Genomic DNA, 26451 nt, shown 5'->3' with positions numbered 1-26451 from the left:
GCACCATTCACCATCTGCTCCCATTCACACACAGCAGCTGCCTCCTCCTCCCCTTCCTGGAGGCATCTCACTAAGACATCCTCACACCTCGGAGGGCAGGAAGGAGAAACTCAGCCAGAGTGTGCGCCCTCAGGAGTGCCCTTCACACACACACACACACACACACACACACACACACACACACACACACCACACACACACCACACATATCACACATCATACACACACATACACACACACACACACACACACACACACACACACACACACACACATACACACACTCGGAGAAACCTAAGCTGAGAGAGGACGTGGACAGACTCCCCTGGAGTCCTTGTGCGACATTCTAGAAACCGTGAGAAGAAAGCTCTGGGCTCAGTTCCCTGAGGCGTCCAGGAGAGAAGAGCTGGCCTGGGCTGAAGCACATCGAGGCTCCAACAGCACCAAGCTTGGGCACTTGCTTGATGACAGTGAGAAACAGTTTAAGACCTTGGCAGAGCCACTATGTACGAAGATGCTTCGGTAGAGGGCTGGGGGTAGATGGTGAGCTCCCACTGGTGAGCAAGCATACCGGAAGGAAGGAATATCCCATCTCAGCAGGTATGGGCAAGGGTGTGGGGGGGAAGGGGACCAGCTATTTTTGGCAGTTGGTCAGAGCAGAGGGAAGTAGGGAGAAGGGAAGTTCCTCTGGATTTCTGTGTCATGCCCAGCTGCCATGTGTCTTCCAGCCAGCTTCTCAACACCACTCTGAGGTAAGGAGTTTTGTTCCCATGTTAAAAGAGGAAACCGAGGCTCAGGGAAGGTAGTGTCTTGCTCCCAAAGAATCCTAGAACCTGACTCCACAGTTCACATTCTCCCCCGCTGCCTTAAGCATCGGTTGTGCTGAGCCCTGAGGTCTGCAGCAGTCTGGATCGGCTTCTGCTAGGATGAGGAAGACTGGGCAGGCGCAGGTATACATCTGCTGTCTAGCTCAAAACGACACAAGGGAGAGAGGCAACAGGGACAAGCCAGGCATGTGATGTGAAAAAATATCTACAGAAGAGAGACTTGCAGGGCCCAACTCCAGCAGCACCTGGCTAAGAAGCCTGATCCCAGGTGAGCGTTGCCTAGGATACAGGAGCTTGGAAGAGAGATGCTCCTAAGCAGTCTGAGGAGCCTCCCCATCCCACTGACCTGTCTGTCCCTCTACCTCTGAGCTGCTGAGCAACCCTAAGAACTGGTGTTTGGATCCCCAGAACCCTCCTAAATGCTGGGTGGGTTGGATGGCAAGCCTTGGAATGTGGAGACGGAATCCCCCAGACAAGCTGGTTAGCAAGACTAGCCATTATCAGCGAGCTCTGGGTTTGACTGAGAACCTGTCTCACTGACCTGACCTCAAGTCGGGGGCCTCCATAAGTATGCACATCTACATGAACATGTATCCACATGTGTGCCCACACATACATACACACACAATGGAAAATCAGTTATAGTCACTCAGGCTACACAGTGACATTCACTCAACCATCATGGTGTCTGTCTGTCTCTGTCTCTCTCTCACACACAACACACCTATGCTTGAGTGAACCAGGACCATTCCTGCCATTTTGAGCATCACTCAGTAATGGGACAGGAAGGTGAGAAATATCCTTTGACAGCTTTATTATTTGTCTGGGATGGGAAGCTGCCCTCGAACCTTTTGGAGGGGCTGAGGGCAAAGAGGTGACATTCTTCAATAGGGATGTGGGCAGGCTCTAGGGTAGGATGGGCTGGGAAGAGGGAGGTCAAGGGCACCTGGGACTGTTGTGTTGTGGAAGAGGAAATGGGCCTCTATGGAAAGCACAGACCAGAATGAGGCAGATCTGGGCTGTCCTCCCCCTCACACTGGCAGTGACCTTTGGGCCAACACTTCACCTCTTAGAGTGGCAATACCCAGCAGTAAAAGGCAGATAATGGCACTGACCTTACGAGGTGGCTGGGAGTGCAGAGGCAGATAATGGCTGTCAAGTACCGGGCAGGGAGCTAGCAAATGGCGGCAATAATCATTATGCACTTGACAGAGCAGTGCATGGGGCACCATCCAGGCCCACTCAGGCTCAAAGGCAGGGCTGGGGAGGGAAAGGCGTGGGACCTGCCTGAGTGGCGCCTGTGGGAAGACTGTCAGCCCTTCCATCAGCAGGTCCTAGAGGGGCAGAAGATTTAGGGTGACATTCCTGGGGGTGATAAGGCAGCTGTAAAGTAACCCCACATGGAGCTTAGGCTGAGAACTGCAAGGGCTCGGGCTTCTCCAGTCGGCACAGTTACCCTGCCAGAGGAGGGGGCACAGACGGAGGGTTGGCACAGCTCAGAGTTGAAGGAACTCTTCTGGAAAACAGGCAAGCAGCTGGCCGCCCTGCCCCCTGGTGGTCACAGGCATTCTGTGCAGCCTTCGCTTTCTATGATTGTTATTGTTTTTGGTTTTCTAGACAGGGTTTCTCTGTGCAACAATCCTGGCTGTCCTAGAACTCAGAGATCCACCTGCCCCTGCCTCATGCGTGCTGAGATTAAAGGCACTCGCCATGATTTGAAGGGCCTATTTTTATTATTTTAAAATTATGTGTATGTGTGTGTCTGTTGTGCATGAGCATACTGGATCCCCTGAGTTAAGGGTAGTTGTGAGCCACTGAACCCACCCGACACAGGTGAGGGAAAGGAACTAGGGTCCCCCACAAGAGACCACATTTTTAGCCACCAAGTTCTCTCCAGCCCTGCCTTTCTGAAGTTCTTCAGAGGCAGTTAGGAAGACCCGGGACAGACAGTAACCTGATGAGAACAGAAGTCCAAGGCTACTTGGACTAGCTTTGAAATTCAGCCCTACTGCTGCTATTATTACCGGCTCTGCCACTTAGAGCAGGGTTACCCTGGGCAGGTAAGTTTAGTTATCTCTGTGTCTCAGATGCTTTATTAATTTGAGACACGGCCTCTCTACATAGCCCTGATGTTCTGGAACTAGCTGTGTAGACCTGGCTGGCCTTGAACTCAAAGAGATCCTCTTGCCTCTGCCTCATAGTGGAGATACTACAATCAGGCCCAGGGATCTACTCCAGGTATTTGGGAAAAACAGCAGCTGTCCATCCTGCATTTCCTGGGGGTCCATGTTGTTTGGGACATTGCTCAAGAGCTGGGACCTGGTGACTGCCCTTATCGGGGCTGGAATCTGGTTTGCATGCAGCCAATTGCTTTTCCCATGTTGATTTGTCAATTAATAAGATGGGGGGGGCGAGAAGGGGGAGAGGAACACAGGAGGAAGTTATAAAAAAATCTCTTGAATTTACTCCATGTCTTAACAAGCCAACATGCTGCCTGTTCTATGTGGCTGCAGACTATCCCTAAGCTCCAGAAGAGGCTGCTGTTGACTTGCCTCCAAGGGCACACATTCATGATGGGATTTCTGCTCACACATACATTCCATCTCCCACAGTCCTAACATTTAAGTCTCCGAGCGAGCTCCCCCAGAGCACGCTGTAGGGGCAGTGTCCCTCACGTCTCCAAAGCTGTGTCCTCTTCCCACAACAGGGCCACAACACCACACCAACAGGTTACCGTAGACCAAGAGACAATGTGGACATGGGGAGTCAGTCAGAGGAAGACTTGTGCAAGTTGTTTCTCTTCTTCCAGCACTAGTTGAGGGGCCTGAACTCAAGTCATCAGTCCTAGGGGCAAGTGGCTTTGCCTCCTCCGGAGCCATCCCTGCCATCTGTTTACAGGGAATCTGACCTGCTGCTAGGTCAACGGCTCTCCAGTCCCTTCTCTCAGTTTCCCCTAAGTGGCTGTGTCACTTGGAACAAGCTGCTTCCTTTACTGGGTATAAATGCTCTCAACAAAATACAACAGGAGCTGGAGATGGCTCAGCGGTTAAGAGTGCTTACTGCCCTTCCAGAGCAGCTGGGTTCAATTCCCATGACAGCTCACAACTGTCTCTAACTCCAGTAACAGGGGATGTGAAGCTGTATGATCTCACATAGATATATATATGCAGGCAAAACACCAATGCATAGAGAATAATAAACAAAACAAAACATGATGGTATCATTCATTAATCACTTTTCTAAGGCCCTCACCAGTGTGAAGTTTTGAATACCCAGTCTATGAAGACTGAGCTCCCACGGTTTGTCCAGGATCTTTACCCAGCTGGCAAAGGTCACACGTAGAGACCAGCCCTCAGAGGTACATGTTAAAGCTGGGAGAAGTATATACGTAGCACAATGACTATCTCCACTTCCTCTGAGCGGATGAGGGATATCCTCGCTGCACACCAATCAACACTAGGTGACCAAACCTGCCTGCAATGGGACACATGGCCCAGGCTTCTTGCCCTCTTTTTTTTGTTGTTGTTGTTTTTGTTTGTTTTTTTGAGACAGGGTTTCCCTGTGTAGCTTTGCGCCTTTCCTGAAACTCACTCTGGAGACCAGGCTGGCCTCGAACTCACAGAGATCCGTCTGCCTCTGCCCCCCGAGTGCTGGGATTAAAGGCATGCGCCACCAATGCCCCAGGCTTGCCCTCTTAAGAGATCTGTACGCGCGCACACACACACATGCACAAAATGGTTGAGCAGTCACTGTCCTTGGCTTTGGCAAACTGGAGTTGAAGAGAGTTTCAGAGTCTGCCCCAGACAGAACTATCCTAAATCCACAACTAGAGGCAAAAGCTGAGGCCGGCTCTCTGTTCCGAGCTCGTTACCACCTCTAAACACAAGACACCCATGCTCCTGCAGCGTGTGGAGGGTAACTTAGAAGCTTTGGACAGACTGCAGAGTGGTAGGAAGCTCTTCTCTATCAGATGAACAGAGATTCCGTGTCCAAGTGCCTGTCTCTAAGCTTCTTGCCAGTCTACTGCTGAGCCTTTTCTGAACCTGTTCCCGCCTCAACCCACAATCTGCACTCTAATCCAGTCCTGAGGCAGGATGCGAACACCAGTGCCAGGGAGACAAACCTCTGGCCTGGGGCCCTCTGGAGGCTGAGCTACAATGCCTTCTCTGAGGGGCATTCCTATGCCACTGCTCTTCTCCTCACCAGAGAAACCTCCAAGTTGCCTCCCGGGCCAGCTGCTGCTTTGCTCCTGGTTCTACTCATTAAAGGCAGGGCTGTGATTCCCTCAGCTTTGGGTTTCTCTCTGGAGAGCTTCCCCCAAGTGTCTGCTCAGAAAAGCGCAGTACAGCGACTAACCAACTTTCAGCCCAGTGTAAGGCAGCAATGCACTGGAAGTCTCAAACTCCCAAGGGCTCCTGGCCTGGCCACAGGTTCCAATCTGGCCCTTCAATTGCAGCAAATGACACAGACCATCAGGCTGCAAATACAGTTATCATAATATATTTATTTTAAGTGCCATCCATGCATTATCAGTTCTGGCAGCGACAATCCTAATGACACTTGGAGTATTTCTTTACAGCACTAAACGGTTACAAAGAATGGGTGCCACTCACCATCGGCAGAATATGAAATCGTGCAATAGGAAAACTGTAGAAACATTAAAACACTGACTGTCCAACAGCAGCACAAAGAGCAGGTTGTTTCTGCACAAAAGCCAATGCATGTCACCACATATATACAATATAGGTATGTACACACCACCCTCTTGATGAACATATCAAAATACTCTATTCCATTTGAAATTATCCCAAGGTCGATCCCCTCCCACTTGGAAGGACATTTGAGAGACATGTATTAAATATTTACAGGAACACACAAGAATACATTTACATTGCAACACTACCACAAATGCCAGTCAGACTCTTCTCCTGGACAGAGCACCTATCTGTTTACGTTCTTAGTCTTTACCACCAAGTCTCCAGTCAATTTAAGCCTAAGAGAACTTGCTCTGTATCATCAATTACCAACAGACATGGCCACTAGAGGGACTCTGCACCCACCAGGTAGCCCTGTCTGGCCACAGCCCACTGGGGCCTGCTCTGAACCCCTGGGGAGCAGGGGTCACAGAAGAGTGATGAGTCTGGTCTCAAGTGCCATTCTTGGTCAGTTCAAATATTAATAAATATGTCAATCACTGCAAATCAGTAAATAATTGCCAAATGGGATATTAGCTTCACATAATTTGTAAAATCATCATCAGTGGTCCTACCCAAGCCTTCTGTTTCAGAGACTGCAGTACTCCAACACCCAATTATTTAAAGTGCACACTGCTAGTAGCAATCCTAGTCATGGAGCAGCTGTTTTGGCATTGAGAAAACAGACTTGGGTAAACTACTGGGAACCCCATCTTCTCTTCCTATGCTTTCTTCTGCAGGTGACCATCTATCTCATCTTGCCTGGTCCTTCTAAGAGAGGCCTGTTGGCTGCTGTTTGAGAATCCTCTGATTTTCACTTATCTGAGGGGCTGTACCTGAGCTTCCTTTTCATGCCAAGTGGGACCCAAACAACAGAGATGCACAGAGCTCTCCTTTCTTCCCAGTGATTCATTCCAGACAACACTCCATGAATACAGATAGAAATCGATCAGTATCTCTCTCTTACACACACACACACACACACACACACACACACGCACACGCACACGCACACGCACACACACACACTTCTCTTCAAGTAGAGATTACTCAACCACAGACTTGCTGAGCCCAGAGACATTAACAAGCAACTGGTGAGCAGTTATTTTCCCTTGATTTGACAGACTCTATTTCCTCATTAAAACAGATTCTTTGTAAAGAACAACTAAAAATCTATTCACTGTGGGGAGAAGAATCTCCTTTCTTCTACTTTCATTATAAAATCAACATGATCAACCCATGCAAACAGTGATGTAACACGAACAAGCAACTGATAAAGCTCCAAGTGTTTCTTTGTCGGGCACACAGACCCACCAGCACGTCAGCAGACACACTCTGGAGCTACAGCCCCTTCCAGCGTTACCTAAAACACAGAGGACACTGCTGTATAAACCTGTCTCCATATCCTGCTGCCTAAACAGACTCTGATTCAGATTCCAGGAAATCCCTAGGTAATTAAGTCTCCAACAGCAGGGCGGCTACGTAAGATAGGAAGCATACTCACTTGGTAAAAGGAGGGGTGATAAAGAGAATGACAAGTGTTTCTGATTGTCTTTGTCTGTAAACTTTTATCTGGAAAAAAAATCCATGCTTTCAGACAAGTTTCTCCCTAGTGAACCCAAAGGAGCTGTGCATTCACAGAAAGTAGCAATAAATATTAAAATAACACTTTTGAATAATAAATACTTAAATGAATGTGAAGACACTGATTTGTCTGAAGAGCCAAGCAATATCAGCTTCAATCGGTCCACACACTTCAGAGCTGTCCGAAGGGGGCTGAGGAAACACGCTGACAGGTCCAACACACACTCTCCAACTCCCTGCGTTACAAGCCTGCTCAAGAACAGACCCTCTCCACTGCGCAGAGTACCAACTCCAGGCTCCCTGACTTACTCACTGGAGTTCATGACTACTCCTAGTTCTGAATATTCAATAAAGGAAACTGGGCTTTGGAAAGACCAATTTCCTTTCAGCTCCCTACATCGTCTGAAAGCATCCTGCAGAAAACAGCCTAAAGAGGAATAAAAACTGACAGTAACTTTCTTGTCAAGACACAATAATCCAATTAGAAAAAAACCTTGAAGCCTTTCAGTAATGTTTGTACATGTATTTACACATATGTATCAATAAACTGCTTGCAGCAAAATAGGCTCTGTCTGAAAAATCAGTCTGGCACTTGTGGTTAACATCAAACTGACACAAATATGCAAAAAGCTGTCCAGATCACAACAGTTAGGAGCTACAGAGGGCACCGGCGGGAGACAAACATGTAGTTCTTGCTTGGGTCAGATAAAAGCAGTAAGTTACCCAGCCAGAATCTCTGATTGTCTTCAAAAGGAATTTACATAGCACTGGTAACATCGCTTTGTTTTCTCAAGTGGACTCTAGTCCTTCCTTCCACTGAACAGAAAGGATGCTGGAGTCTGCTATCTTGCAGAAACAAGCCTACACTATTGAATCCCAATCAAAGTCATCCTGGATATCGTCTGGAGGCAAAGAGCGCCGCATCTGGAAGGCTTGGGAAGGCATCATGTGCTGCTGGTTCATGGCTCCGTGATGGCCTGGAAAGAAGAAGGCAGGGTCAGCAGTGATCTGGTGAGGGAAGTCAGGAAGAGACGAGACCAACTAGCCCCAAAGAGCAGGTCTGGATAGGGACACCGCCTAGAGTCCATCAAAAGCCTTCAACAAAGTTGTTTTTCTAGTCCTTGTTTTCTAGTAAGGAAAACAGGTTTAAAGAAATGAACAAAACTCCTCCAGGTATAATGATGCACATGTGCAATCTCAACACTCAGAAGACAAGGAGAAGGATCATAGACTCAAGGCCAGGCTGGGCTATACAGACTAACTCCAAACACACAAGGTTTAAACTCAGTCCACCTGACTTCAAAACCCAGGTCTTCTGTTCGATTAGCCTGCAGTGAGGAAGGCATGAGAGAAAAGCTGACAGTCAGTTCACTAGTCTGCTCTGCTCTAATGTGTTTCAACTACCTCAATCAAGAATGACATCAGAGGACTGGAGAGAGATGCTCAGCTGTTAAGAGCACTGGCTGTTATTTCAGAGGACCCACATTCTATTCCCAACAACTACATGGTGGTTTATAACTCCAAGTTCACTGGAGCTGACACCCTCTTCTGACCTCCTTGGGCAAGAGATATTCAAGTGGTTCACATGCAAACCACTCATATACCCACATTTTTCTTAATAAAAAGCCAAGTAACTGGGGCACCACTGCAGTTAGACTGGGATGTAACAGAATTTACCAACAGTGGTCCTTCTATTGGTAGAACTTAAGAAATCCTTTGAAATGCTGTAAAATTCTTACTGGAATATTATTGTTGTTTGTACTCTTTTTTTTTTTTAATTTTTTTTTTTAAGATTTATTTATTTGTTATGTACACAGAAGAGGGCGCCAAATCTCATTACAGATGGCTGTGAGCCACCATGTAGCTGCTGGGAATTGAACTCAGAACCTCTGGAAAAGCAGTCAGTGCTCTTAACCTCTGAGTCATCTCTCCAGCCCTGTTTGTACTCTTAAAAAGAAAACTTAAAACTACCTGTTAATTATTTTTCTCATGAACCCTTTAACATACGATTTTACAAAATGCTAAGGTTTTCGGTGTATTGCACTATAGCAGCTCACGTGCTGACATGTCTTTAGTTAACGAAAGGATAGATCCCTCACTGAACATCAGGTGCTGATTTGAAGCCAAAGCAGGAGGATGGCAATCTGGCTTCTGGCTGGAGTTGCAGGCACAGTATCGAGATGCCTACAAATCGTGTGTGTGTGTGTGTGTGTGTGTGTGTGTGTGTGTGTGTGTGTGTGTGTCAGACAGACATGCACACATCATGTATGTGCAACAGCAGACACATTCCTTCCCTCCCCCTCATCCAAAGCCCATCAATGAGTACAGCCCCTTCCTTCCCTACTGCTCGGCACACAGCTTGCTCCAGGTCTCACACACCCTCACGGGCAAAGCCTGCTTACTGCCTTCTTCTCAGACAGGTAAAGTAAGAGAGAGGCAGTGTCGGGACCTGAGTCTTAGTTTAACCGATTGGAGTTCTTGGGCAGCTTCTCTCCCGACCTCATCCTCACCTAGGGGATTTTTAAGGTTCCTTCCAGTTCTAATAGCATGCCCTAGTCTCCTAGCTACTTGCAACTTATACTTTTAGCCTGGAAACTGTAGTTAGGCTAGTCAAAACAGGCCTCTGAAAGCTGCATTAGGTCCTGTCAAAGCAAAAAAGCCTTAAAGATACTCTGCACCCCAGGCTGTAAAAAAAGAGCTCATGCCTTCTCAAAGTAAGCTCATTTACTGCAATGCAGCTCAAGCTTTTCAGAGTTAAACTCTAGGCCCCAAGTGTAGTAGTGCACACACTCTACCTGCCATCGTAGTTCCTGGAGTGCTGAGTGCCTGTGAGATATGAGGGTAACCAGGGGGCGGCATCACCGAAGGAGGGAGATTTTGCCTGGAATCTATGTACAAATTTCCTAATCAAATTAAAAAACAGAAGAAGAGAAAACATGTTACCACTATCAGGAAAACAAAGCAAACGTTTGAATCTTGATGGAATGGTGACCTACACGAAGCCAAGTAGGTAAGACAATCAGAGTGAGGAAGGAAATGACTCCTTCGGAAATGGACTTGGTCTATGAAACAGGCTGCTATGCTAGGTGTTAAGCACACCAGCATACGCTCATAGAGGCAAGGGCTTCTACGGCTGTCACTTCACTGGAGTTCAAAATTATACCCACGTTCATGACTTCACTTGAACCTCCCACTACCCACACAGAAGGCCAGACAGGAATCACCCACTTTTTTCTACAGAAGTCAAAGGAAGCTCAAACATTTAAGTAGGCTCCCCAAGGGCACAAGTCTCACAGAACCAGGAATTAGAATCCAGGTATTCCGGCTCAAAAGCTCTTTTGCTGCCACCCATTTCTCTCCTGCCCTGAATTGTCCCCTTGACTGTCCATATGAGTGAGCACGGGTTGACCAAGTGGGCAAGGCACAAAGGAACAGTAAAGACAAGCACAAAGGCATCGCTAAACCAAGCAAAGGTGACTTTAAAATGTATCACAAGTTTGCAGATGAGAACCCTAGATCTTATTTAAATGGAATTTCAGGGGATTCTTAAGGCATTTTCACAAGACCCATCAAGTTTAACAGCTCAAAGGGGTCAAGTACATCAAATCACGATGGAAAACACTGAAACAGCATCATGACCCTCCCTAGTAATTCTAGGGAAGGAAAGCCATAAAGCTAGCCCTCATCCTACCACCTAGAATTTTGAGAAGGCCACGTCATAGGGATGCTAGTGTCTCCCAACAATTACAATTGGATTCAATCAATATAAGAAAACTAAAAAGCAACCCCTATGTTTCCTAGGAAGGAAATAAAAGCCTATCTCTACTATTAATAAAATAAGGCACACTGGATTTGGCTGCTCCCAAGTTTTCAACAGTGCAGGAAAGCCAGACCTGTGCCCAGGCTTGAGATGGCCTCAGAGATGACCTAGTCCAACACCCCCTCTACTCATACATGGGGAAACAGGAGCAGACTCTAAGTCTAAGCCCCAGCTTGTTACCTCCAAGATAATTTGCTGAAATTCTGTCAGTTTCCTAACACTTGTATTTTCACAGAGAAAAACAACACAAAGACACAAACAAGCAAAAACATGTAATAATTTCTCATTTTTCCACACCCTCATTACAGAGTCTCACAATGACAATTTGACATTATGTGCACTCTTCAAAAGAACCTTGAACTTTTCATTTGAACATCCTTAGAAGATTGAACATTTTGATTTTTGTGGCAAGTCTACACAAACTTTAAGTGAAATAATTTCATAACTGTTTTTTTAAAACACAAGTATCTTTTAGAGACCTGTTTAATAACAATAAAAAGTTTAAAATGTCAAAGGATAACAGTAAATAATTCATACAAATCACAATAGAATAGTCTTTTACCTCAAATTTTCAAAGACACACTTAAATCATTTGTCATCATTCATTTCTTACAAACATCACCCCGAGTGACACGTCACATGCCTGTTCCCTAGGACAGTGAATTTATGTAAGTGTATGTAAGCCCATACCTGCCCCAATGTGTTGGGAAGGCTTTGCTGGGTGCATGGCACCATGGCACACGTTCTGCTGAATATTGCTCTGTGAGTGGATAAGGCCAGTCTGTGTGAAGAACTGATTAAGAGAGGAACAGAGATCAGCAAACTGAACCTGATCTAATGACCAGTTCTTGAGATCCGCCTGCCTCATACTCTCCATCAGACCTACAAGGAAAGATGCGGGATACAGTGAGCACAACTCTAATACTGCAAAGGAGCACTAATGTAAGTCTTCTCAACCCCCAGTCTCCACACACTCAGTTCCTCTGATGTGGCAGTTTATGATATTTAAGAATACCCAAGGGACTCAAAGTACTAGGCTTGAAGCACACAGACCTGGATTCAAGCCTCAAAACCTGCATTTTTAAACAAGGGCCAGATTTGGTGGCATCCTTGTAATCTTGGTGTTTGGGGAAGTGAAAACAGGTCCCTGGAACTCACTGGCCGGCCAGCCTGGCCTACCTGGTAAGCTCAGGCCAATGAGAGACCTTGTCTCAAAAAAGGGGGCAGAGCTGTATGAGGGCCTGGGTTTGGATCCCCAGAACCTGACTAAAAGCCGAGTATTGGCACATGCCTACAATCCAAGCACAGAGAAAGAAGCTGAGGGTGGGAGCAGCAGAGAGAACATGAACAAGGGATGGAAAAAACCATGAGGGTCACTACACAAGAGCCGGATCATGAGAGGCCAGCCACTCCAGTTAGAACAGGGAGCTTCAGGTTCAGTGAGAGACACTGCCTCAAAAATAAGGTGGAGAGCAACAGAGGAAAGCTACCAACCCCTGCTCTGCACACATGCAAGCACACTCACATATACCACACACACATAGATTAGGCCAAAGAGATGGTTTGCTGTAGGATAATCTTTTTGTACATTGTGAAGATGTGCCCCTGCCTACGGTGCCTTCTGATTGGTTTAATAAAAAGCTGAATGGCTAGTCAACAGCTAGGCAGTAGAGAACAGGCAGGGATTCCAGGGAGAGAGAGGAACTCGAGAAGAATCTGAGGAGCATGGAAATAAGATGGAGGACAGGTAACAAGCCACATAGATTAATATAAATGGGTTAATTTAAGTTATAAGAGCTAGTTGGGAACAAACTAAGCTAAGGACAATGATTCATAACTAATAGTAAGTCTCTGTGTTATTATTTGGGGGCTGGCAGTCCAAAGAAAGTCCAATGAGAAAGCTTGCTACAATGGCTCAAGGGGCAAAATGCTTGTTGTGCAAGCCTGCTGACCTAGATTCAATCTTAAGAGCCTATGGTAGAAGGACAGAATTGATTCACAAGAATCATCCTCTGATCTATACATATGCACCTTGTACACACGTATGCATGTGTGTGCTGGCCCCTCCTTATACACATACCAGGCACATACGATAATAAATGGGAAAAAGTAAAAGGTGACAGATAGTAACTGGGGAGCAACACTCATGATTGTCCTACGGCCTCAAAAAGTAACTGCACACACAAACATGCAAACATACAAGCAAAAGGAGAGGAATGAGGCATGGAGAAGGGAGACAGACTATACAGAACCTGATTCTTTTAAACATGGCTAATATTCCTGCAGAACTCTTGTATGTAATGTCTTCTTCCTATATCAACTGGCCAATTTATTGTAAGTTTTTACAAATGTCCTTTAAGAATACTGCCACTGCAAAAGCCATGCTTTTATATAAGATGGTGCTTCTTCCTTTCTTTCTTTGAGACAGAATCTTGCTATGTGTCCCTGGCTAGAGGACTATTTGCTATGCAGTCCATAAATGGACTCACTTTTAGCAATCCTCCTACCTCAGCCTACCAAGTGCTAGGAGAGCAGGCACATACCAACATACCTGGGAGGAGATGTTGATTTCAACAACAAAGAAACAATGTTTCAGAGAAAATAGGTTCATGGTATTTGGTTCTATGTGAAAGGAACCAAGCTTACCTTGGAACTGTGAAAGGTCTACATCTGACCAGTTAACACTGCTGGCAATTCGACAGCTTTCCTTCAGCATATCAAGTGTTGCATACCAATCGCTTGAAACCCCTAAAAAGTAATGTTGACAATACTGTTAACTCTGGGATAGTGACTGCTGGAAGAATACATGCAAGAAATGGCCTTACTTCTAACAGTGGCTGATCCCTGTCCAGTCTTAGAAAGGGACATTTACCAATTGTATTAGGCCTTGGGTCAATCTCCTTCTAAAGACAGATAAACTTTCCATTTCTCTCCATTTTACAAGTAAAAGAAACAACACTGACGTGTAATGTAAGATCCTGGCAACAAACTTAAAGCTTTAATGCTGGTCTTCTAATCTCTATTCTGGCAGTCTGCAAATAGCAAAATCACCTTGTAAGCAAAACTTGGTACTACTGGCCCTTTTCATCTGTACAGTATAAATAATAACCAGGCAGGGAAACTCACACAAATGAGTGTTCTTGCCTCTTTCAAATTTCATTTTCCTACTTTGTAACTGACCTTAGAAGATACACTGTTGTTGGGGGATAAAGCTCAGTGGTAGAGCACTTGCCTAGCGTGTGGTGAGGCCATAGGTTCAATCTCCTACATCACCAAAAAGCTATTCTCTTCCTAAGTTATAAAGGACAGTTTCTATTTAGAAGCAACACAGTATAAGGAAATGCTCCAACTTATGGGACTGGACAGGATCATACAGTGAGAGGGGATGCTAACAAGCTCAGGCAACCTTAGGAATGAGAAATACCTTAACACGGTCTTCCAGAAGTGAGTAAATGCTACCCACTGCATAAATATTGCTGGCTTTACTCCTTTTTGAATACCTGGTGTTATGGGTGTCAAAGTCAGCATTATGAATCTAAGTTCCACCACCCACTGGCAATGTCATGCAAACAGCTTTTTTGAGCTGTGCTTTTCCTACTATAAAATTTGCTAAGTTATACTTGATTTGGAAGGATGATAATGTATCTGGTTGTCTAGCACACAATAGGTACTCAAGCAGCTTCCGTTCCTGCTCTCATTCTTCCATTCCTCTCTATTAAGGAAAATTTGTCTAGTCTCACCTCACCCAGTGAATTTTTATCAGGCCACTATGATTATTACTTCTGACTCCCTAGGGCTGTCTTCTCTGTAAGGTACCACTGGCAAAGATGAGAGTTCCAATCATTAATTCCAACTGGATTTTTCTCCCTAGCACCACAGACTTCTCCTTTTTTTTTTTTGGTTTTTTTTTTTTTTTTGGTTTTCCGAGACAGGGTTTCTCTCTGTAGCTTTGCGCCTTTCCTGGATCTCACTCTGTAGACCAGGCTGGCCTTAAACACACAAAGATCCGCCTGCCTCTGCCTCCCGAGTGCTGGGATTAAAGGCGTGTGCCACCACCACCCGGCTGCACCACAGACTTCTATTTCCTAAAACCACCCAATCTGTTCATTAATCATTTCCTCAGAACATCTGAACAGGCTTAAGTTTTTGAAGAATATATTGATATTTATATGGCATACCATCTGCCTTGTCCTTAAAAAGAGTTTTAATTGTACAATACAACTTTCTCAAGGCATGTATCTAAAATTACTGCAAAATGTCTAGGAAATATTTCATTAAGGTAGAAAATGTTCAATTATATTATGGAATCTACTTAGAATTATTAACTAGGAAAACAAAACCAACCATTAAAGTAAAAAAAAAATTAAAAAAGCTTTTGTCTGATAGATTTTGAAAATACTCATTTCGATTTTTTATTTTAGTAAAATAAAAGGTAAACCACAGGTTTGAGACTAGATCAGACTACCTGCTGAGAAACTCTTAAAAAAACAAACAAAAACAGTAAGCAAAATTTACTCTAAGTCATAAGGACCATAAGGACTCAAATACAAGTCTTTATAGCCTAACCTGTGCTGTTTCTTTTACATTTACATGGAATCACAAGATTGCAAACAGATCACACATTCCACTCTTTCCAATCTAGAAAGCAGTGGCCAGGACAATACAAAAATCTTAAAAACAAAACAACAACAACAACAACAAACAAACAAACAAACAACAACCCTGTAAGGCTGAGTTTGCCTGTGCTGCCAATGTATTTTAATTAAGGAACTCTTCAGATCACCCACGGGTTGAATGAGATGTAAATACAGGACCACAGTAAAGAAAGAAAGGAAACAAGTAGAAAGAGTTTCAGTAGTAAGAACTACACGAGACCCAGGTAACGAAGGACAGGTCTAATTCAGTTATTCAGACACAAGCACAAGAAACTTACCAGAATTACAGGATACCTGCTGTGGGGGTGGGGGTGGCTGATGTGCTAACGTCTGATGCTGATGATTTGGATGATGCTGTATGTGCTGATGTGGAGAGGGGTGCTGGGAGTGAGGTGGCTGGAGCTGGCTGTGTTGCTGTGGGTGTGATGCCGGGTGCTGGGGCCGCTGTGGGTGCTGTGGTAAACCATGCGGTCGATGCGGTGTGTGTGGAGAGGGCTGTGTGTGCATTTGGGGGTGGGACAGTGAGACCTGGGCAACCGAATTACTACCTGTGGCCCCGAGGCCACTGTGACTGTTGGGCAGGCTGCTTTGGTTACTGTGTGGGTGAGAGCTCACTGTGCTGCTAGGAGAGTGCTGATAGGAGCAGGAAGTGTGGGGCTGCTGGGAGGATTCAGAAGGGATGCTCATCAAACCTACAACAGAATAAGATCATTCACAGTCACATTTCCTTCATCGCATGACACTGGCAGTAGCCTTTTTACAGAGCAAGGCATGCACATGCAAGGAAGCAACATGTGAACACACATGCACGCACACACACTATTTTAAAAGTGAGTGCCATAAACAAACCCACAAACATGGTGCTATTAAACTCCAGTGGCTACCTCATTGTTAAGCTAATCAGAACAAAACCATAACCCATGTATCCTTGTGGTGTGAGAATTCTTCAGCACAGTGCTCTAAGATGCCCTTACAATCAAGTAAACTCTGCATGCCACAACATAGATATACAGGTCAGTAAGCAACAAGAGGTACAGTACCACCTCACCCAAACCTCATCCTAACAACTCTAAAATAAAGCAAGTGAAATCAAAACATTTCTATTACAAAAAACCCAATGACGTTTCAAAAGAAGCTCACCTTGTTGACTGAGTGACTGCTCAAAAACTGACTTATAAAGACTCCGAAATGAGGCACTGAGATCTTCAAAGTTGTATTCTGTGAAAAGTAGCTGTTTATCTCGTTCTGGAAGGTTGTACTGTGGCTGCTGCTGAGGTGTTAATGATTGAGAGACTGGTTCTGGATGGTTAGTCACCTAGTAAAAGACAATAATGAATATAATGGCTTGATATTAGTGCCAGTTCTGGAATCCAAGTCAATAACCTCAGCCTACGGCTTTCCCATCCTTTAGCCAGGCACACCTTTTAAGTGTCACAGAGAAAAATCATTGACATGGATCTTGAGGAACCACAGAAATCCTACCCAGCCCTCACATGCACAAGAAAGACAGTAAGTTCAAAGAAATTCAATGACTTGTGAAGATAATGCACGTGAGAGACTTGCTGGGACTGGAATTCTCCCTATCTCTTCATCGTGATTTCTATAGACTGCACTATACTATTTAAAGCTATCAATATTGTTTCTATTTCTTTGTATCATCTTTATATAAGTCCAAATAGCGTCAGCAGACATATGACACTGCCCAAAACAGCACTCTTCGTTTCTAGGTTTTGTTTATTTTGGCTCTTTTGGGGGGCCCGCCACCCAGCTCCCAAATGAATCACACACAGAGGCTTATTATTACTTATGAATGCTGGCCTTAGTTTGGCTTGTTTCATGCTAGCTTTCCTTAACTTAAATTATCCCATCTATCTTTTGGCTCTGGGTTTTTCCTTTTCTCTTACTTTTGTGAATCTTACTCTTTCTCCATGGCTTGCTGTATAACTGGGTGGCTGGCCCCTGGAGTCCTCCTCCTTCTCTGGTTGCAAGACCTCTTCTCCTAGATTTCTCTCTATATATATATTCTCTCTGCCTGCTAACCCCGTCTATCCTTTCTCCTGCCTTGCTATTGGCCAGTTCTTTATCAGCCCATCAGGTGTTTCACACAGGCACAATAAAACAGCTACACAGAGTTAAACAAATGCAACATCAACAAAAGTAACACACCTTAAAATACTATTCTACTCCAAGAAGGAATTGAAGGGGCCAAGAATAGAAGAGGGAAACACTACAGAAGACTGGGGCTGTAAGGCCCTTGTTGGAGGGCCTGCCCAGCATGTACAAGACCCTGAGAACAATCCTAATACCAACTCCTCCCTCTAAAGAAACCCAAAACAACTCCCAATTTGTAAACCCAAAGGAGATCCTGAACAAAAGGGACCAGACAGGAGCCTTGAGTTATACAGGTAGCAGTGAAAAACCACCAACCCCTCACAAGTAAGAAGCGCTGAGTGTGCGGTAAGTTGAAAGGGCATATTTGTGCAGTTATGCTCTCATGAGTTAGCTGCCTGCATACCATGATATGTACGCAATCATGAGGACTGAAATTTGGGCCCCTGGAATCCCAGCAGAGCTGGATGCAGGAGCACCCATCTGGAATCCCAGCAGGCCTAGGACAAGATGGAGGATGCGGGGGGCTCAGAGATCATCTAGTCTGCATCATGCAGCTATGAACAAGAATTATCTCTGAAAACAGCACAACCTGAAATGAGCTTTTTAAAAAATGACTATTTATTTATTTTTTGTGGTGCTAGGGATGGAACCCAAGGCCCTGCATGTGCTAGGCAAATGCTCTGCCACTGAGTTACATCTACAGCCTTTTATCATCTGTATTTTTTGAAGGGTTTTATCAAAAAGTGATAAATTACCATTTGTTTAGTGTTCTGCAATTTAAGGTCTGTAAACTCACTGAAAATTTAGTTATTCAAAATGATGTCCATAAGCCATTTGCAATAACAAGGAAAATATTAATTTTCTTTCTTTTTTCTTTGGTTTTTCTAATTCCAGTTCCAAGCAATCTAAAGGCCCTCACATCCACATCCACAGACACATATGAATACAAAACACCCATTTTATAAAACCTTTTTATATTTTAAAAATCTTTTATAAAGGAAAAGCTCAATGGCAGAATGTTACTGTCATACTTTGTGATGAGAAGTGGTTTTGTGAAGGGTAAGCTTGCATCTGCCTTCCTATCTTGTGAGGCAACCAAAGGGCAGCTTGTTATTGGTCTCCCTGGTTCTGTGAGGGATAGGTCTTTCTATCTTATTCTCCAAATGGCTATTATTGCATGTCATATAACTGCTCAGCTGCCATATAAAATTGATTCCTCCTCTAGAGCAACCCACTATTCATGTAGTCTGTCTCAAGTTTAACAGGAAAGACTGTAACCAGACCCTCCAAAAAGAACATCTGAGAACCCAAGGGTCATTTTCTTCTTCTAAGAGTTAGCAAATGAATACAAGAGTAAGAATGTTTATATACACAAATCCCTTCACAGCAAGACTTTGTTTTCCAGACTAAAATAAAAAATAAATCTGCTCTACCAGCTAAATTAATGGATTAGAGAAAAATATACATTTCATCTTTCACTCATTTTATTTATATGTATGTGTTGGCATGCATGTGCCATGGCACACATGTGGAGGCCAGAGGATAACTTGCAGGAGTTAGTTCTTCCCCTGCACCATGTGGATTCTGGAGGTGGAATCCATGGAGCGACCTCATTAGGCCACATCTTCATTTAAAAAAAAAAAGATTTATTTATTTATTATGTATACAGAAGAGGGCGCCAGACCTCATTACAGATGGTTGTGAGCCACCATGTGGTTGCTGGGAATTGAACTCAGGACCTCATGAAGAAGTCGGTGCTCTTAACCTCTGAGCCATCTCTCCAGCCCACACCTTCATTTTTTTAGTTGGCATTTCGAGTATGCTTGGTTGAATTTTTGTACTAAATGAATATCCAACAAAGAAACTAACTTCATTAGGACTTACCGGTGTATAACTATGCACACTTCCAACACTGTTCAAATTAACAGACGCCAAACTCTGGTCAGAGAGACTGTTGTTAAGGCTGCTTCGTGGGCTATCACTCCCGTCCTGATCAGTGTTGTACAATGTCACCTGGAATGAAAAGAAAAGCAACACCTGAATACACAGCTCCTAAAGTGAAAGAAGGCTGGAGAGTAGCACCACAAAACCACAATGGAGCTTCCAGCAAGAAACAAAGTCAGTGTCTTTCCTTCAGCATCTGTGCCGATGCCACATTCAAATGTCAGTTCCCTATCACCACAAAACAATTTTCTTACTGCTCTCAATCTAAAGTACATACTTGTCTAGAACATAAACAAAATGTAGCAGGAGTAAATACTTAATATCAGAAGGTAATAAAAAAATCTATCATGTGTAGATATATGTGGAGGATGTGTCCATGCATGCATGCATGCATGCATGCATACAAATGTGCTCCCTTAAAAATAAAAACAAACAAACAAAAAGGCATCATAGTATTTCTGATATTAAAAACACATACTTATAAAAACATGGATATGTGATATAATTTTAATTGGCACATCTGGCATACTGAAAATTATAACAATTTTAACTGATTAACTCACTTAAAATAGCCATTTATCCAACTACATGTTAACAGTAGTTTTTCATTCCAGTGAAGAAGTAAAAGGAAAGAGTGATGTCTGACTTGGCAGGAGACAGCAAGCTCCTTATTAGCTGCTTCCACATGCAGTCTGTTGGGGTGTTGCTTTAAGTGCAAGTACAAAAAACATTAATGAATTTCTCGTGTAACTGATACATGAGAACATACCAAATATTGAGTTTTTAAAAACTGAAGTTGAAATATGGAATTAGAAACCATGGCAATAAACATTTTATACTCAGTTAAAATCTGTTCTACCTTGTACTTTGAATTAACTGCACATTATTATCTACACATAATGTTATAACATCATCTGGAATATAATTTCATAAGTGATCTTCTAAGTGTTGACATATTTCACTATCATACCTGTTAACATCACCCCAATTCCACTAGAAACATCTTAGCAGTAGCAGACTCACTGTAGTGGAGTCTCCTAAAGTTCTAGGCTTTTCATTTGAAAGCTAAGATTTCACCACAAGAACTGGATAATGCTGACTGTTTTCCTTGGAGCAGCAGAATCACTGTGTTCATTTGTAAAAAATTATTTGCCAACACTCAAACTAAATAATCTGTCACAGTTGTTCTTTCAAGTAAAAACAGTAATCTGTGAACACAGCAGCTTCCAACTTAACCACACACATGAATACTAAACAGACTCGTGCTCTGTGGTAACAATTTAATAAAACTACTTTCCTGCTTTACCAAAGTAACCCTAGTTTTAAGTTTTGTTGAACTTGAGCTCTGTGACAGTGAAAAACAACAGAGCCCTTCTAGTACAGATTGCCTCAATTAGGCTAACATGCCAGTAGGCTAATTTACCTACTGCTTGTTTTGGTACTCCAGTGAAAATACAAAGACAAAAACAAATATGCCGGGCACTCGAGACAGAGCCAGGCGTATCTCTGTGAGTTTGAGGCCAGCCCGGTCTACAGAGCAAGTTCCAGGACAGGGACCAAAACTGCACAGAGAAACCCTGTCTCGAAAAACCAAAGCAAACAACAAACCCAACAACAACTATGTTATTATGAAGTTCTGACCTCAATGGGCCGAGTTACTTGGACATCTGTAGCTTGACTACATTTTCGGAACTGCTGACACTACCTCACAGTTCTCCCCAAGCCCTGCTGATGCTTCTCCTAACCATCCATGTCAGCAGTCACCCTCATCTCCTGTTTCACTATATGGACATCTGGAACTACTGACAGCTTCTCCTAGTTTACAGTTATTTATGGTTATTCTTTCACAAAGCTTTGTTTCCTACTGCATTATCTGCTCTAAATATTACTGCCCATTAAAAATATTTTATCTGACTGAGAACTTTATCATTATCTTTTATAATTTAGACTTCAGACCTATCTAAAACTGGCTTTTCTAAACAGAAGATGACTTTTCCTTGTACACTTAATGAAGACCTTGCTGGATTTATTCAAAGAGTCTGTCTATAATTACGTTAGTACCACAGTTTCATTTACAGTAGGCTTTCTCTTGCTTAATATTTAGAAGAATAAATTCTCCTTTAAGTCTGTGTGTGCAGACCAGAGTTTCTCCTCAGGTGCCAAGATCAGCAATGTCAGCTGGTTCTTTGTGACAGTGATTCTCATGACTTAGTTTAACATAATCTAGACTGGATGGCCACTGAGCTGGGATCCTTCTTTCTCCACCCACTCAGTGGGAGGGTTACAACGCACATCGCCATGCTCAGCATCTTTACAGGGTTCTAGGACTCACCCAGGCACTCGTGTTTGTAAGCTTCTGTGGTTTGAATAGGAAATGTCCCCCCACCACTCACATAGTTAGCACTTGGCCCCCAGTTGGTGGTACCATTTGAGAAGGTTGTGAGGTCTCCTGGGGGGGTGTGAACCTTGAGATTCTATAGTGCTGCACCACTTCCTGTTCACTTTCTGCTTTCTGGATGCTAGTGCAATGGGACCAGCTGGCCCTGCTGCCATGGCATCCCCACCATAGTGAGTAGAGAACCTTCTCCCTTAAATTCTTTCTAGGTAGGGGTTCTGTCACACGAGTGAGCAAGGAACTACTACAACTGGCAACTGCCTCACCGACTGAGCCCCATATTTTCTTTCTGGCCATTTGGCTTCCAACATTCTCAGTTTGTGCTCTGTCTCTGTCTCTCTGTCCATCCGTCCGTCCGTTCATTCGTCCCTCCCTCCCCATAAGCATATCATGGTTTTGACATCATATCAGCATCAATGGAGAAAATCTGACTTTTTTTTTATAATAGTCTTCTACATAAAGTCTGTGTATTTACTTGTTATGGCTTTATTTTCTGACAATAATAATTTAGAGTTTCATATAGAATTCATCTTTTATTTAATTCTAAGTATTTGGTGTATTTTAATGCTAAATTAAATGTTTCCCTTAAAATATCCTAAGCCAGTGAGATATCTCAATGGGAAAAGGCATTTGCTGCCAAGTATGATGACCTGAGTTTAATCTCTAGACTCTCCATGGTGGAAGGAGGAAAAAACTGGAAAGTTGTCCTCTGACCTCCACACATGTGCAGTGGTCTGTGTGCCCATCCTCCCCACAGTTAATTAATATAAATTTTAAAAAATCTCCTGTGGATAGTTACAGAAATACAACTGATTTCTAAGATCAAATGCTGGTCTACTATCAAGAGATTTTACTAAATTTACATCTTAAAACACTATTGTTTTATTAGTATTCTTTTGAATTTTCTATGTAAACAATCAAGTTATATCTGTACTGACAACTCAAGAGCTTCTTTTATTTCCCCATGTATCTACATATCTTCAACGTGTCTTTTAGCTTTCTGTGAACAGCATTCTTAACAGTCTTAATGATCTTTCCTAGACTAGTCCAACCATCCATGTTATTTCTGGTCTGACTGCTGAAATTCTCCACTTACTGGCTCTTTTCTTCCTTCCTATTTCTCTGCCTCCTGGTCTTTTCTGTTGTTTTTGAGACCAGCTCTAGAGCTGTAGGTGTGCATCACCACACCTAGCTACTGCCTGGTACTTTCTTACCTCATACCAGGCATTATGACTTTCACCTTTTCTAGACATGTTTTTGTGTCCTTATAAATGTCTGGGTTCTCATTTGTTGATTATTGTTATCTAAAGTACTTTCTATTTCCTGGCTTCTCATTTTATTACCATTGTCCTTCACTACATTTATTTTGCTTGTTTTCAGACACTCAAGTCATTAATATTTAACATTTCTGAGGCCTATTATACATAATTGGGGCCATTACTTTATATCTCATAGGATTAAGTCACTTGTATTTTTCATTGACTTACAAGTATTTACTAATTTATAATCATATTTCTTTGATCTTTCTATTATTTTTAAAAATAACCTGCAGTAGTGGTTTATAAAGGCAAGGAACTTTTATCAGTAATTTGTGGGAAATTATAGCTCTGGATGATCACCAAATGGAATTTAGCTGTCTTCTAATAAGAATACTCATCCACCACCACTCTACAAACAGTTGAGGCTAGTCTATCATGATCTCTCCTGATTCACAGAACAAACTCTACCCAATATAACTTGGCAGCCTGCAGTATTCACCACAGCTCTCACTGAAGACTGCATGCAATTTTTGCCCCTGTCTGGAAAGACTGCTAGATCCTAGCCAGGAGTAAGTCTGTTTTGTTTATAAATCTGAGCCCAAGCTTACAGAATTTGGATTTAATAAATACTTAAAAGTTGATATTGCTTACAGAAACCTCAACTCCTGAGTCCTCAGGATCTTCTCCTAAATATCCATTCATTTCATAGTTCCCTCCCTCTGGTTTCTGTACCCGGCACTCATGCCTACTGCAGGCTGCTGTATTTGCCCAGTCCCTGAATCACTAACTGTCTCTGTCTCCATCGCCGCCTTCCTCTTTGGCCCCTTTACTCACATGTGCAAGTGTATGTGTTAGGTGGGAAAAGACAGGTTTTTCTGGTATTGGGTATCTGGAAAAAGAAATCTAAAAACTGCAGCTTCTGCTGGGCGGTGGTGGCACACACCTTTAATCCCAGCACTTGGGAGGCAGAGGCAGGCAGATCTCTTTGAGTTCGAGGCCAGCCTGGGCTACAGAGTGAGTTCCAGGAAAGGCACAAAGCTACACAGAGAAACCCTGTCTTGAAAAACAAAAAACAAAAACAACAACAGAAAAACCCTGCAGCTTCTTGGACATCATATGACTTGGTCAAAAAGTTCTAACATTATTTCTTCCTGGGTCCTAATAACTTTAGCTGTCCATGTTTAGGCCCTCAGCATCTCTTAAGACTACTGCAAAAGCTGTATTAGAGATTTCTGGTTTCAATCCATACATTTCATCAGAAATTTTTCAGTTTAGCTGCCCATCATTAGAGATGCTATTTAGATGTACACCTGTCTATCTAGGGCTTATTCAGAAAGATAAAGTAACCAAACTGTTAGTACATCACAGAATTCTATCACCACCAGGAAACACACACAAACACCCCCTTCCCCTTAAGTGACTGTGATCATTCCACAAACTGCCATGTGAAAAGAAAAAATATTATACCTTCACTCCCAGTGTCCTTTCAAAATTGAAATCTGATTATGTCACGAATAGGACCTTGACAATCTTTACCTTTCTACAAACAAATCCCACAGGTGCATGATATATACATTTGCACTTATATCTGTGCATGAGAAAATGGAAGAGTGAAAATAAGACACAGTGCAGACACAGGCTAGAAAGAGAAGAGGGCAAAAGCTACAAGGTGAAGGCAAGAGTGAAGAGTGTGAGCATAAAACACAAAGATGCATGGCCTCAAGACTCCGTGGTCCAGAGGAAGAGCCAATGCATGCTAAGACTTCTAACAAAGAAGAGACATTTGCACTCCACCATGTATCTAATCGCCAACATCACCAAAAATACAACAGACTACCAAATGCAATTTCTGGGTACATTTACAGACTTGAATATCACAAAAACAGGCTGACTACCATTACAATATCTTTCCACAGCTGTTAGACTTATGCAAATTGCTTGGTTTACTGAATTCTGTTGACTCCTGTGACGACTACTCTTGTCCACTTGACAGGATCTAGAATCACCTGGGGATGGGGCCTCTTAACTGTGGGTAGGACCATTCCTTGGGTGGAGATCCTGGACTATGTAAAAATGGAGAAATCAAGCTAAGTACTGACATTCATCACTCTGTAACCCTGGTTCCCTGCCATGATGGACTGTACTCTTAAGTTGTGAGTCAGGATAAGCCCTTTCTCACTCAAATTATTTGTCAGAGTACTTTATAAAATCAACAAAAAAAGAAACTACAACAGAAAAAAATCCATAAAATTTGACAATTTTTCCTTCAACCACATTATTTAGAAAGCCAATCAAATTTTCAAAACAAGTTGATAAAAGAAAATACTAGCTCAGAAATTCTATCAATTGGAACCAGCAGAGTCAGAAATTTAAATTAGCACATAAGATCTCAGTAAGCACCTTCCAATTTTTCCCAACAAATATATAAACTTCACCATATACAACTCCATTGCCAATATAGAAGTAAACTAAATATATTTTAAAATGTTGAAAAAGTGAAATTACTTTGTTAGTCACAGTGTTGATTGCCAGAGTTGGAGAGGCACTTCCCGAAATAATACACTCCATTCCCAAAGAATCTGAATCTATGCTATATGGAGTTGAGGCCTAAAATACAAGAACAAAATAAACAATTATTAGCTCACATATCCAACAATTTGACACCGTTTGAAGGGATTTTATCAAATTCTCCAACATCTAGTTTTGTGCTTTTTTTTTTTAAACTTTCTAGAGCTTTATTGGGGGGTGAGGAGGGGACAGAGACCACGGAGGAGGGAGAATACGGAGAGGATAGTTTTGTGCTTTTTAGATATGAAAATAAGTAGCTATTAAAATCTCTTCTACATTTTTACTGTATTATGGCATGCTACTGACCCTAATCCTATCAATTCTACACTTACAACTTCAGTGAGTCTCATGATAGGGCAGTGTGGGGTGGGGCTGGTCTCTAACAACCTTCCCCATTTCTCCTTTTCAGCCAGTTTGTTATCTACTAATAGCCGTAGGCTTGGGACTACCTTTCCCAGACTTAATCTGTAGCTAGCTGTGGCCATGCGACTGACTATGTCAATGATCAACGGAACGTGAGTAATACGTGGAACATCTGCAGCTTTTCTTTGAAAGGGACTTGCTTGCCTGCAATCTCTCTCCCTCACATTATG

General features: G+C 43.1%; 1 protein-coding gene across 4 annotated transcripts in view; it reads right to left on the bottom strand.

Moving 5' to 3' along the window:
* Positions 1-5311: 5311 nt before the first annotated feature.
* Foxj3 (forkhead box J3) overlaps positions 5312-26451 on the bottom strand; it is a 99138-nt gene continuing 77998 nt past the window's right edge. For 2 of the 4 annotated variants that reach the window (XM_036178214.1, XM_036178215.1), the window contains exons 6-13: positions 25796-25897; positions 19577-19705; positions 16721-16895; positions 15859-16272; positions 13572-13673; positions 11616-11807; positions 9901-10008; positions 5312-8082 (exon numbers count right to left, since the gene is read on the bottom strand). In XM_036178214.1, coding sequence (XP_036034107.1) covers positions 7967-8082; positions 9901-10008; positions 11616-11807; positions 13572-13673; positions 15859-16272; positions 16721-16895; positions 19577-19705; positions 25796-25897 — 1338 coding nt within the window. In that variant the 3' untranslated portion in view covers positions 5312-7966. The remainder of the gene's footprint in view (positions 8083-9900; positions 10009-11615; positions 11808-13571; positions 13674-15858; positions 16273-16720; positions 16896-19576; positions 19706-25795; positions 25898-26451) is intronic. The other 2 variants (XM_036178217.1, XM_036178216.1) reach the window with 2 other exon arrangements.

The sequence above is a fragment of the Onychomys torridus genome, chromosome 2, assembly GCF_903995425.1.
Source record: "Onychomys torridus chromosome 2, mOncTor1.1, whole genome shotgun sequence".
Classification (NCBI taxonomy): Eukaryota; Metazoa; Chordata; class Mammalia; order Rodentia; family Cricetidae; genus Onychomys; species Onychomys torridus.
This window is presented reverse-complemented; position numbering and strand designations above follow the sequence as displayed.